This window comes from Prionailurus bengalensis, chromosome D4 (assembly GCF_016509475.1).
Source record: "Prionailurus bengalensis isolate Pbe53 chromosome D4, Fcat_Pben_1.1_paternal_pri, whole genome shotgun sequence".
Classification (NCBI taxonomy): domain Eukaryota; kingdom Metazoa; phylum Chordata; class Mammalia; order Carnivora; family Felidae; genus Prionailurus; species Prionailurus bengalensis.
Genome location: NC_057359.1, coordinates 20,987,186 through 21,001,081, shown reverse-complemented (window position 1 = coordinate 21,001,081; position 13,896 = coordinate 20,987,186). Strand labels below are relative to the sequence as shown.

The 13,896-nt window shown below is 45.5% G+C and overlaps 1 protein-coding gene across 9 annotated transcripts in view; it reads right to left on the bottom strand.

The window, feature by feature from the left end:
* The window catches only part of LOC122474997 (transducin-like enhancer protein 4), a 142,038-nt gene extending 132,199 nt beyond the window's left edge, over positions 1-9,839 (bottom strand). For 3 of the 9 annotated variants that reach the window (XR_006295065.1, XM_043566515.1, XM_043566516.1), the window contains exons 1-4: positions 8,917-9,839; positions 7,957-8,054; positions 6,792-6,855; positions 5,545-5,589 (exon numbers count right to left, since the gene is read on the bottom strand). Coding sequence is in view for 8 of the 9 variants with exons in the window: in XM_043566515.1 (XP_043422450.1) it covers positions 5,545-5,589; positions 6,792-6,855; positions 7,957-8,054; positions 8,917-8,961 (252 nt within the window). In the remaining variant the exon portion in view is untranslated. Of the gene's footprint in view, positions 1-5,544; positions 5,590-6,791; positions 6,856-7,956; positions 8,055-8,374; positions 8,532-8,916 lie in introns of those variants that run through there. The other 6 variants (XM_043566520.1, XM_043566521.1, XM_043566517.1 and 3 more) reach the window with 3 other exon arrangements.
* Positions 9,840-13,896: the final 4,057 nt, after the last annotated feature.

The window sequence follows — 13,896 nt, the reverse complement described above, 5'->3', positions numbered from 1 at the left end:
ATTGAGAGGAAATCCCAGTTCCACTCAACGCTCACTACTTCAGGTGAACAATCTTCAGATACTCTAGAAGACCTCAAAAAAGAGAAAATTCAGAACTCAACACATGAGAAGATGAGAAAAGAAAAAGGGGGAACCCACACCATTCAGAAAACACCCCTCACTATGCACCTACCCTGACAGGTTAAATTTCCTCCTCATACATCTGCTTCTCTTCAAAGCCCTGTGAGAAGTAAAGTGACAGCTTACTGGGTCCTGCCCAAGGCACTGCCGCTTGTATCAATTGTCCTAATGCTAGATCCTCTCCGAGTTTTGGAAAAAAATACATAATTTAAAATCTACAGACATCTAGATTTACTAAGTAGGGCTGAAGTTGGGTCCTTATCCCAAAATGTCCAGATCAGACAGGCAAGGGGTAAGAAAACACCACCATCTGCTTAATATTAATTGCGAAGTATTATCGAAGTATCACTGAAGGCTCAGTAGCCCTGCACTAGAAGAGGTGGCTTTAAGCCTCGATGAAAAACACACACAAAATCACAAGAAACCCCTCCCCCCCTCCCCAAGCATGCACATGCTCTTCTAATTGTATCTGGAGGTTTTCTGCACCATCATCGAAATCTCACTTGTAATCTCTTTTGAGATTTTCCAGCGCCGTAGTGTCCACCCACTATTCACCAACCTCTAGACTATTACCCTAATGTTGATACAGCAAAAGAAAGCTCTGCCAGTAAAATTTTCATCGGCTTATTCCTTTCAGCTAGAACATCCCACCTTTCATAATAGTTCACTTTCATTAGTATACAAGAGTTCGATCCTTCATTTCTGGAAAAAATAATTAGTCACTGTGCAGGAAGACAAGACACATTTTTGCCTACATTCTCAAACACCTATTCGTGCACCTAATCCTCCTAATCCAAGCGCTTATTGTCCAAGACAAAAGGTGTGTAAGAAACTAGGAATATTTTTAAAAAATACTTTTCTTATGGCAAAGCTGCTCTAAGCAGAACTTTAAACAAATGGACCTCCATCGCAAGCACTGTTCCCAAATAAATTTACTGCACCCTCGCATCAAGACCACTCAAGGCTAGAATGTGATGCCAGTCATATATTACTTCAACCTCAATAAATCTCTTTTTATTCCTCAAATCCTGGGCTACTTTCTCAAATAGTTCGCGAAAAAGCACCAACCTAATTAACAACAGCTTCCTCTGCAACAGTGGCCTTGATTTCACTTATTTACACATTAACTGCAGCCTCCTTTTGGCCAATCCAGTCTATTCTCTGTACCATGCCGAGCCTTTTATCTGCCCTGGACAGCATTTTCTCCAGCAGATGAAGTAGATGCCGATTGATTTGCTGTCGAGCATGGTAAATTAATAGCAACAAATTGCTGAGGGCCCGTCTCGCTGCTCCACCATGCTTCGGCAGTTTTGCTTTATTTGCTCCATGATGGGCAGCAGTCGGCCTCTTCAAGTCAATTTCTTCTTAACAACCTGCAATACTTTTCAATGGTGAAAATAGAGCTGTTCCTTGTAAGTCAGAAATCAATATCCTATTGCCCTTAGAAAATGCTAAACAAGCAGTATTGGCAATCCACTTGGTACTAGAGGGTATCAGATATAATGCAAATCCATACTGCTTCCCTCCTTGTAGTTATTACAGTTTGCTAAAAGGTTCCTAATGTCATTTATCATCATTTACCATCGACCAGAGAGGCTATGATTATGATATCCTATCAGTTGGCAAGGCCCTTTCATTTCTATTCAATTAATATTTTAGCAGCACTCAAATGGTTGTGGCCCAAGTCTCATAATAAAATTTACATGGCTTGGAGTGAAAAAGGAATTCTCCTGCTCTGATTAAAAAATAATAATTATATTTATATATAAAAATACACACACACATATACACACATGCACAGAAACACACAAACGTGTATATTGAGAGCACAGTATTTACTTTTTTAGGTTCTGAGTGCTGTAGATTTCCAAACTTTTCTAATTCTAAAATTCAAATACTAAGCTAAGTTTTTTTAGAAGCAAAAAGACCTTCAGATTACAGAAGACTGACTATGAGAAAGTCACAAGATGTCCTCAAAACGTGGCATATTCATCTCCGTTCGCAGCTCCTCTCGGTGGAATTCACATACCTACTGTTCCTAATCAACATCCAATATTCACTTTTTAAAGAGGTAACTGCTGCTGTCAGATTACATCAGGGAGGTCTTCTTTAATTACAGCATTACAGGTGAAGGATGAGAATGAGCAGCATTTAGCAATGTTATCAACTGCATGCATCACCCTGCTGTGCCCACGGTCACTGACCCATTTAGAAGCCACACTGCATTTATAAAGAGGAACAATCAATGGGGTGCCTGGGTGGCTCAGTCAGTTGACTATCCGACTCTAGGTTTCGGCTCAGGTCATGATCTCACCATGGTTTCGTGGGTTCAAGCTCCACATGGAGCTCTGTGCTGGCAGCTCAGAGCCTGCTTGGCATTCTCTCTCTCCCCCTCTCACTGGCCCTCTCCCATTCGTGCTGTCTCTTTCTCAAAATAAATAAAACTTAAAAAAAAAAAAATCATCAAAAATAGTAACAAGTAAACCGTGAGCCAACTGTCCCATCCACCCCAAAAAATAAACACAAAACCCAAAAACCTCACTGGGAAATCCTTAGGGAACACAGGCCAATGTTCTTTCATTTAAAAAAATTCCATTATGCAGACATCACAGTAAAACATGTGCCATTTCTAACTATGTCCCATTTGTCATCTTCGTGTTCATGCTGGAACTTGAGACAGTGGTGAAGCATTAATTCACATTATGGCCTACAATGCTCCATTCTAACTTTTCTGGGTTTGTTTCCAGCTTCCTTGGCTCAGCTCTATCGATCCTACTAAAGAGTAGCAGAAATTAGATTCATATTTTATGCTCTAATTCCATGTCATGTCACCCAGTTCTCCTTTAAAAAAAAAAAAATCAACTAATTCTACCAGACTAATGCTATTTACTCAGTTACCAAAATTTAAATTAATTATGTTCTCAAACATAATTGTTAAAAATTGGCAACATTATGCAGGCTTAATTAAGATTAAATCCAATTTACTAAATGTACTTTAATTGGTACTAATTACATTAGCTTTCATTTCAGAATGACAAATTCCCCATAGATTTCACTCTATAGTCTTCTATCAGAATCAACACAGGGTGACTGACGACGAACATCATACAAAAAGGGGAGGGGCCATAATACCAGACCCCCACCCTGTCTGTCACCGGCTCTATGCTTTTATCCTTTTATCAATTTGCTAAGTCACAGAGTCATGACTCCATCACAGCCATCATTTTCTGTTCCAATGAAAAATTTCTCTAAAAATAAATACTCTGTGGCTGGCAGCAGCCAAGAAGAACAGGAGCGTTAACCAAAAAATACACAAAGGTTTCAAATATCAGGGCCACCAATTACTAGGGTACTTCCAAGGACTCCGGGGACTCCTACTCTTGAACCCTTCAGAGACACAAATCTAATAAGTGAATAAGCCTAACCCGATCTTGAGAACTAGGCCCAATTATGCCGCAGGGCAACTTCCCTGCATTATTGCTGCTTTCCATTACGAGGGTATCCAGCGAGTGCATCTGGAAGAGAGGCCAAGAGGAACCAAGGCTGTCTGCCTAGGAAAACAAATAAAGACAGATATGCCTCTGTGCTTAAGGGGGGAAAGAAAGAAAATATAATAAGTAGGTGGTTTGCAGGGCTGTCTGTATTTCATAATGTGATAAACTGCCCTCAGGATTCTTGATATGATTGAATTTTAAAAGCAAGGGGAAAAAAAAAAAGGGAAAATGTACTCCATTCTCAATTTTAAATGGACGGCATGTGAGGCCACCTGGACAAGAGGATGACAGAATTACGGAGGTACAAAATGTGTAAAATTAAGGGATCTCACACACAATCCCCCCCTCGCCAAAGAAATGCATACAATCAAATACAAGCTCTGGGTCTCTCAGAACTGTAAATGTTATGTGTAAAGAGATCTGGAAACTAAGTGTTATGGTAAATAAGACACAGGAGGAGAAATAAAGGAACATTAATCATCTGGTTCAATCTTTAAAAAGACACTAATTAATCCTGGGATGGTGGGGTGAGGACAAAAAAAAAAAAAAAGACACGTACAAGATCCAGACCTAAAATGACACGTAATGGGCATAATTAACAAACAATCTCTCTCATATAATTTACTCCTGTAAGGTACAGCTAAGAGGAGTCCATCCATAAGCTTGATGATTTTTTGGAGGGGATATTTTAATACGCAGCAAACTATATTGTGTTAATACTGACATACGTAAACAGCATATGATAAAAACAAAAGTACCTGAAATCAAGTCTTCAGCTTAAGTAACAACTCCCTTTTTCCAACTTTCTGTTTTCAAATACTGCCTATCTGATGGCTTTTTTAACACACGCATCTTTTAAATATCTACTACCTGTAAGTATGTGATTATATCCAGAAAGGAATCCGTAAGTACTAAAAGCCTAATAATATGTGACCATTTTATAGGTTATAAACTTAGAAAATAAGGATATCTACCACGAGCATCAACAAGAAATGAAGAGCATTAAGTTTTCCCTCATCTTTTCCCAGCAGGTAAACACATACACACCTATTCTAAAGTAGCTGATGAAACAGACCTGAAGCACTTTCACCAGGAGATCACTAAAAATAAATTATTGCTGCCAAACAATATTTTTTACATATATGCTATTTTTCTATCTAGAAAATTTAAACCAAACCATTTAATTCAGTTGCCTGCATTTAAAAAAAAAAAAAAAAAAAAAAAAAGCTGTTTGAGTCATACCTCTCAACACTTTCTGACTAATCATTGTGGTTTTTGTTTTGTTTTGTTTTGTTTTTTGGCTGAACTAATTACTAGATTTGAAGACTCAGTGGTGTTGAACCTGATCACAACCTCCTATCTGGTTCAATTTACTGCACAAATTTTGGAAGTACAGTTACAATTCCTAGTAAGACCCAACTAAGTAGCCTCGGGGGACTGGTACAAGGATTTTATTTTACACCAATTTCTTTTGTAGCGCTACAGATTTCATTTTGATCCTCCCAGCTCACCCTCTATCCATTCTTTCACACCAAGCCAAGGAAGGTTCCACACAATTTACAGTTTTCTTTTTAATATTCGCTAAGAAAAGCCCTCTCCTAGGACAAGTTTGCAATGCCTGAAATACACACATTAACTCTTTCAAAAGAAAAACAAAACCTATTTTAAAATTCAGCATCCTGCCTTTGAAAGTGTACACAGTTTAATATGAATTCAGACACTTTAAGTCATGTTTTTATATGATTAAAATTAGGGGAATATGCAAAAAGGATGGGGAACCACACCTGAAAAGATAGCATTGTTTCCCGTACAGTCTTTTAAAATACAGACAGCCACAAAAACGTGCAGAATAAAATTGCGAAACATACAATTTTCTTTCTAAAGTATACAGTATTACTGTCATTTCAAATGGTATAAAGAAGTAACTTACCTGCTTGTGCATTTCTATATTCAACCCATAGGACATCTCATAATACTGTCAAAGAAGGGAAAGCAATTAATTTCATGCTTTTCATTGGTCTCCCTAGTTTGTTCCCAATGCTCCAACTGTGTTTAAAACAAACGTAAAAGCCTCACCTAAACCAAAATAACCATAATGCTTATGCTGCTAAAGAGGAACACTTAGCTGAATAAACTAGAAGCCACCCTAAGACACAGACTCTAGGAAAATAACTCACAAAAATCAAGTTCACACATAGCATTCTTAACATCGCCAGTTCTCTTTATACATCACAAACAGATGCATCAAAAAGGTCTGATGAAAATTTGGTACCATATGGACTCTAATTCCTAGGCACAGCGGGCAAGTTAATGGCAAGAGTCTCCTACAAACGCTGACGCTTTGAAAGAACTGTTCAGAAATGTGATGCTACTTCAGAGTTCTCTCATTTTTAGTGTAATGCTCACGTTCATACATTCAAAGGAAAAGGGCTTGATGGGAAATGAATGAGTTACTCTGAAGCCTTTATGAACAAGCATAAAAACATGCTTGGTAAGACTTCTGAAAAAGCAGATCTGATTTTTTTTTTTTTTCTTTTTGGACGTGTAACGTAACTGTCATTACAGAAATTCTGGCAGAACAAATCAGTTATACAGGGGCCGACAACACTCCTCAAACCAATGGAACACCACAGAAATTGAAAACACACAAAACACATGCAAAGACACACAAACTAGTAACCTAAAAAGCGGGAAAAATTTGAAAAGGTGTCTGGTGTCTGGGTATCTGTCATTCTCTAAGAGAAATGAAACATTAAAAATATAACTGTGTACGGAAAAACTGGTTAAGATTGTTTGGAACAAGAACAATAAAACAACAAAGAAAACCACTAACAGAGAAACATTTTGCCTGTGACTCTACACAAAACATAAAGGAGGTTTGGGTTTGTTTGTTTGTTTTTGGGTTTTTTTTTTTTTTCCAATCTATAAAAACAAAGCCCAGAGGATTATACCCCACACAGCTGAACTTTTTGAAAATGAAATCAAAGCTGGTTGTCAGAGGCAAGTTCTAACATCCTGGAATTACAGGTTGCTAATGGTCACATTCCCACAACCTCAACTACACTGGCACTGTGACTGGGATCTATCCTACAGCCTCCAGCAATCTGAACATACCCTTCCTTGCTTTTGGTATCCTAAACTAATAGGCACTTTGAATCTGTGACACAGTTTTCTTACCATGACATAATGCCGCTGCATCTCGGTCTTCTCACTGGCCAGTTTCTCACATTCCAGCTTCAGGCTGTTCAAGACATAATGAAATCTAAATACAATGCAGACCTTGACTTACGTTCTTCAAAAGTAAACACGCATTCCCTCCTCTAAATCATCACCTACAAGGCGCCAAATCAACTATCTTAAATACCGCCCTCATTACCAAAGGAGAGAAAGGGGTGACTGGAAGGAGCCTGGACTTGCCCTTTCAAGAAGGACCAAAAGCGGGGGTTTTGTTTAAGAAAAAAATCCTCTGGCCCATTTAATTCCAGAACCGCATTGAGAAACGAACGTTCACTAAATTCATTTAATGAAAAAAGAAGAAGAAAATAAACATCAAGAATGTCTACACACCCAAACACAAATTTAAGTCCCCCAAAATGTCACAAGGGGTTTTTTTTCTTTCATGTTCCGCGAAGAGATTAACGAAAATATGAATCAAGCATGTCTTATGAATGATGTCTTATTTGTTCCCTCCAAAACAGAGACAAGTTTAATACCACCACCCAGGGGCAAAGTGTGGATCGGGTTCAGTGGCTTGCATTTAAGTTCTTGCATTTAAGAAAGAATTCCACGTCATTAGAAAGCCAGTGAAAGAAAAATATTTCAAAGGCACTCCAAGTCCAACGGTCGTCTCTAAGAAGAAAACATTTTTTCAGCATAAAAGTAATGAAATCGCTCACTTGCGACTTCCCAGGGCTCTCAGCTCTCGGTATTTCAGTGGAATGGCAGAAAAAAGTGAGACGGAATCAAGCCCGGAGTAATAAAGAACCAAGGAAGTCAAAAGGCCCCAGAATCTTCCCAACCTTCCATTCTCCTGGCCCCAATAAATCAATATCGAAAGTTTGGCCTCAGCATTTTCCAAGTCTCCCCAGTTTCGATTGTTCTGCCTCCTTTTTATTTATTAACTTACAGAAAGGAAGAATGCTTAATTTCTTTACACCTGCCTAAGGAAAAGAGGCCTTGCCTTGCCCTTTCTGCCCACAAGTAAAAATGATAATACCATCCCCGCGGCGGCCAAAAAAACAAGGGGGGGGGGGGTGTTTGTGTGTGTATGTGGGGCGGAGGGGGGGGGGGGAGAGACAAGAGCTAAGCAAACAGGAGGATCAGCTAAAGTCAATATCGTTACCTGTGGTATTGAGCCTGTAAAAACTGAAACTCTTCCTTAATCCGATCACAGGACTCGGAAATTGTAAATTTAAAGGGTTGAGCAGGCTGATGCGGTGCCTAAAGAACAATAAAATATTTAATTAGCCCACATCACAGGCGAGGCAGAGATGGAGAAAACACACCACGCGGCGCTAGCGGGGGTGGGGGGGGGGTCACCGCGCAGGCAGGCAAAGAGCGATTAAAACTCTCATCTAGCTCCCCCACCCCACCCCCGCCTCGCCGCACAGCCCGCCAGGGGCCGGTTTCGGGGTGGCCCCGGGCCCCCGCGTCCGCCGGCCCGCCCCGGACCCTGCGGGTTCGAAACCCCGCTCCTCTCCCTCGCCCACCGCAGACGCCCCCACCAGGCGTCCGGCGCGCCGCGCCCACTCCCTCCCCACCCGGAATCGAAACTGGCCCGTCGGGGGGACTCGCGCCATGGCGTCTGGCCGCGGTCAGGTCGGGGGAGGGGGGACGCAGCCGCCACCCTCCGCGGCCAGCTGGCGGGCTCGCTCGCGCGTCCCCGGGGCCCGCGGCGCGAGGGGCCGGCGCCCCGCACTCTCGAGCCGCAAGCGGGACCAGCCGCGCCGCTGCCGAGGGCGCCCTCCCCGCCCCGCCGCGGAGTCGCGCCTCCTCCATCGCTCGCCACCCCCCCCTCCCCCGGAGGAGTCGCGGGGACGGCGAACCGCTCGGCGCGGCTTCCAGGGGCTTCAAAGACAACAATAAGAAAATGGCTACAACTCAATTGCCTCTCCGCACCCCCTAGGAGAGTGCCACCGCGCCGGGGGGTAGGGGGGATGACGGCGGGCGGCTCCCCGAGCGGGCCGCGGGGCGCGGGCCGCCCTCCCAGCCCCTCCGGCCCCAGACACAACTCGGCGCGCAGGGGGCGACGCGGGGAATCCCCCCGCGCTCGGCGAGCTCGCGCCCCGCCGCCCGCACTCACCGGGTGTCTGGTCTGCGGGTACATCTTGCTCAGATCGCGAATCATCCAAACCGATTTAGTTGGCTGCGCTGGGCAGAGGCGCGCGGCTCATTGGCTTTAATGGCCCCGAGAAGGAGGAGGAGGAGGAGGCGGCGGCGGAGGCGGCCGGCCAGGTCCGAGGGGCGGCTCGGGCGGTCCCGGCCCCCGCCGGGTCTCGCGTGACGCGGGCGGCAGGAACGCGCTGCGGCGGTGGCGGCGGCTGGGTGCGGGCGGCCGGGCCGCTCGGCATTCCTCGCGGGCGTCACTGGCCCGCCGCGGGCATTGTCCGGCGCGCGTCTCCCGCGGCAACGCTCCGACGTTCGCTCCGCCGAGGCGCGCCCGCCGAGCCCGGCGCCGCGGCCGCGCCGCTCCCCCGGGCCGGGAAAGTGCGAGCTCCGCGCACCAGCGCCCGCCGGCAGCGCCGCCCGCCCGCTCGCTCGTCCCACTCCAAACTTTTTTTTATTTGTCTTTTAATTGGTTGTTATTCCTCCGAATGAATGATCTCTCTCTTCTTTCCTAAAAGCAAACACAAACTCCTTTGGTTCGGAAGAGGTCTCAGCGGTGCTTTTTGGTTTCTCTGGAGATTTTTTCACTTCACAGCAACGATCTTTTAAAAGGCACCTTTTAGCTTCTTTTACCACATCTCATTTCCTTATTTTTCTTCCTTCCTGTTTTCTTGTCTTTTTTTTTTTAACCCCAAATTGAAGGGGATTATAAAAATAAAAGAGAGTGAAACGCTTGCGGCTTTTTTTTTTTAATTCTTTCTCCTTTCAAACTCTGCGAACACCACCTCAAAATAATATACAAGTGTGTGAGAGAGGGGGAAGAAAGCAGCCAACAGCCCAAACACCCGCTCAGAACAGCTCTAACAACACGCTCTGTGTAGGTGACTTCTTTGACCAAATTTAGCAGCAGCTAATCATTAACATTCTGATACATATTCACAACCGTCCGTGGAGGGACCGCAGAGCATCCCGGGAGATGTAGTCCACCCCCAGCGACCTCGGTTGAGGATTCGGCCAGATTGACTACAATCACCGGCCCGCCACGCGACTGCTCTGGGGCGCTCTTCAAGCGCCCCGCCCACCCTCGGCGCGGTAGGCGTCTCCAGCAACCAATCAGAGGTGGCTGAACATTAATCGCCGTTCTGTGTTACTGCCCATCATTTCACTGCTGACAAATGGCGAGCCAGAGGGGAGGAGCAGGCCGGGCTGGAGCCCACGTGGGGGCCGGGCGTCGTCTGCGGTTCGGGCCAATGAACGGAACGGGATGGGGTTAGCGGAGGCGGAGCGGAGACGGCCCGCCCAAGGCGGAGCTTCGCCTTGGCTGACGTTCCTTAGCGCGAGCGTTCGAACCGGGGAAACATTTGTTCAGCTGTCAATCAAAGTAACGTGGGCCTGGGAGTAGCGGCGGCGGCGGCGGCGGCGGCTGCTGCTGCTGCTGCTGCTGCTGTTGCTGTTGCCCTGGCTGCATCTTCAGAACTGGGTGTTGGTGGCGGTGGTGGCGGCAAAATAAAGAGGGTGGAGGGGGCGGTAAGGCTAGAGGCTGGTCAGAAGATCTTCTTCCGAGTCTGGTCCTCCCTTCCGCCCCCCTCCAACCCAAACAACCCTCGGCCCCTTGCTCCTCGGCCTCGCCAGGAATGCGGACTAATTAGGGTCCAATGTCTCCTTAAAGAGACAAGCTCGGCCTTGTGTAACGCGCCGAAACCCCTGTTGAGACAAGAGAGGGAGGATCACACCGATCCCACTTCGTTCGGTTCACATCAATTTTACGCGCCGCTGGAGCCGGCATAATTTTCCGTGTGAACGCGGTCTCGGGCCCCTGTTCTTGTTTAGAGGAGACGGAGCTGCGAGACGCTTACTGGGGCAGGGGGCCGGGGTACGGGTGGGGAGGGCGCCCCTCCGAGGCCCGAGGGGCTGTGATTGTCGTTTAACCCCGAAGTGGGGCCGATTTTCTCAAGCAGCTATGCGAGGAAGCGCCCCAAGTCGCTCTCCTCGAGAGCCGCGGGGGCGCAACCGTGGAGCCTCGGGGTAGGGCTGGAGGCCCGGGGGCAAGGGTCGCCAGATTCCCAAAAGAACTTTGTCGAGAGGGCCACTCTCACTCCCCAGACTGCAGTCGGTCAGCACTATGGCAGTGTCAAGGGGGTACCAGACGCAGGTACTGGGCAGAAAACGCCCCTGCGCCCCTGAGATGCTCCTTCCCCCCGGATCAGTAGGAAGGAGATTGCCCCTCTTTTTCCTGCTCTTGGGAGGAGCAAGTCAAGCTTGACGCGGTTGAAACCCGCTAGGAGGCCAAGCGGACCACGAGAGAGGGTGGGTCGGCCACCCCCGGAACACAGTCCGGGAAAGTGGGGGTGGTGCAGGGGCAGAGGCCAGGGAAGGGGCATTTTTAGGGAAGGAGCTAATGAGGAGGGGACCGACTCTGTGACAAGAAGAAGGGGCCCGAGGCAGACAGCGCCTTCTTAGTCCTCATCCAGCTGGGGTTGCTCCCTGGTTTAAGGGTTGTAGGTGAAGCTGGTAGCCTTTCCTAGTAACCCTCTAGCCTTTTGGGGGTGTGCAGGAATTCAGAAAAAGTCAGATTGAGGGTTGACTAATTTAAGGGTCTGTTTTGGACGTTCATTTCTGAGTGTCTTTTGCCTACTCTATCTTGAGACGTTGGCAGAGATGGTTCAGCATTAGTGGAAAACCAGTCTTCTTAATGATATCTCACGCCTCAGTGGACAATCAATGACTTACTGTCCAAGTTAGCACATTCTATGGGCTTCTTCCTGTGCGGGCAGTGTGGAAGGCTGGTGCAAAGGAAGGCTTTGAACGTCTTCACAATGTAAAGTCCATCCCCAAACACTTTCAGCAATTCAATTCAGCGAATACTTTCTCCGTCCCCCAAAATAAGAGGATGGGCAGTTTTCTGAACCTCCTCTGTCCGATGTGTCCAGTTCAAAATGAGATGTACTGTAAGAACACACACGAATTCTGAAGAGTTAATTAAAAAAAAAAGTAAAGTGAAATAGCTTAATAATTCATGATTACATGTTGAAATTCTAATATTTTAATATGATTGCTTAAACAAAACATGTTGCTATACTTAATTTTTGTCTGTTTCTTTTTTACTTTTTTAACCCAGATACTAGGAGAGTTTCAATTACTTGATGGAGCCCACGTATTTTCACTGGACAGCACTGTTTTTGAAACATTCCTAAGAACCCGTAGTTAGAAGACTTAAGTGATACAGTTTCTACACTAGGACAGTGAATTTTCTAAGAACACCAGCAACAATCACGTTTTATTCTATGGTTGGTTATTTTCTCCCAGTGGAGCTTTTCAATAGTTGGTTAAATGACCCACAGCGCCTCTGTAGGAAGTTCCGTGCTATCTGTTCTTGCCAGAATGTTAGCAAGTTCCATAAGAACAAGAATTTGGTTATGCTCACAGCCACGCTCCAGATGCTGTCCGGCACATAGTTGGTGCTCAGTAAATATTTGCTAATGGCATTAATGAGCAAACCCCAAGTTGTATCAGCATGGAAAGCTTCTGTATCTTTTGGGCCATATTTATGGAGATTCTGTGCAGTTTTTTCCTAGTACGGGGAATGTGAATCCTAATAACAGAAACTGAAGAGCTCGGACAAAGGGAAACTGCTCTGTTAGGAAATCTCAAATAGCTTACGGCAGGGACCTCTCTCCCAAACTCTCTCAATAGTTCGTGTCAACAGAAAGGTGATAAGACATCAGGATGTTTCTTTACTTTTTATTAAGTGCAGTTTTAGAATACTGCCCTTGGATATGTTTCACGTTTTGCTCATTTGGCAGATCTACATGACAGTGATGTCTCAGAAAGATGCCAAATGAAACAACTGGTGACCCGGCAGAACACAGAAAGCAGGACACAAAAACAGCTGCTTTTGTCTCTTCTGCTCTCTGCTTGTGCTTCTCTCTCTCTCTCTCTGTCTCTCTCTTTTAAAGTGTATTTATTTAGTTAGTTAGTTCGTTATTATTTATTATTTATTTATTGGAATCTGTACACCCAGTGTGGGGCTCAAACTCACGACCCTGAGATCAAGAGTCACATGCTCCTCCAACTTAGGCAACCAGGCACCCCTGTGCTTCCCTTGATTGCACTTTTTTCACAAACTGTTAAGCAAGCTGTGAAGTGGCCTGGCAGGGGTGGGGGTGCGGGGGGTGGGGCTCGCCTTACACACAGTGGTGAGCTCTGGAATGTCTCTGTGGGCAGGGCTCAGCACAGCATGCCTGTTGGAAGCTAGGCCTGGAGGTTCCAATCTTAAAGTGATACATGCAAAGCAAGCACATTATTTTCTCTTATGTTATATGTTATAAATTATGTATTCCTCCTTCAAGCATTTATTGAAATAATTTTTTTTTTTTTACCTATTATGTGCCAGGATAAGGGAACTGAGCAATAAATGTGGGTGTTTTTTTTAATTTATTGCCTCACAGCTTCAAATTCATCCTCATTGCCTGCTGTGTGAAAATAGATCTGGGCCCTTTCAACACTTTTCTTTGCCAGCTGGTACCAAAACTTTGTCAATAGAGGGTGCTGGGGAGACATTACAAGGGGAAAGGGTTTTGCTTCCTGGTTCTGGTGTGCAGGCCAGGCAGATTGCCACAGCACAGGTGACAATCCATTGTACCCAGCAGCCAGAAGCTTCTTCTAAGACTCTCCTCATGTAGTTTCGGACCAGAGTGCCTCTGGGGAGACATTCCCTGAAAAAGCTTTCTTTGGCACCCCAGAGGATGGATTTCTAGTAAGTTCTGGAGTGTGGATTTCTGGCAAGTTCCAGAAAGCAGACTTCTATCAGGGTCCACCCGCTCCAGCTGTGCCATTTTGAGCAAGGTCTGGATTTCAGCCATAGGGTGTGTGTGGGTCCTAGGGAGGTTCCTGCTTGAGTCCTCTGTCTCAGCCCTAGAGGTACTGGCTGTTCCTTATATCTGCTATTTGTATATTC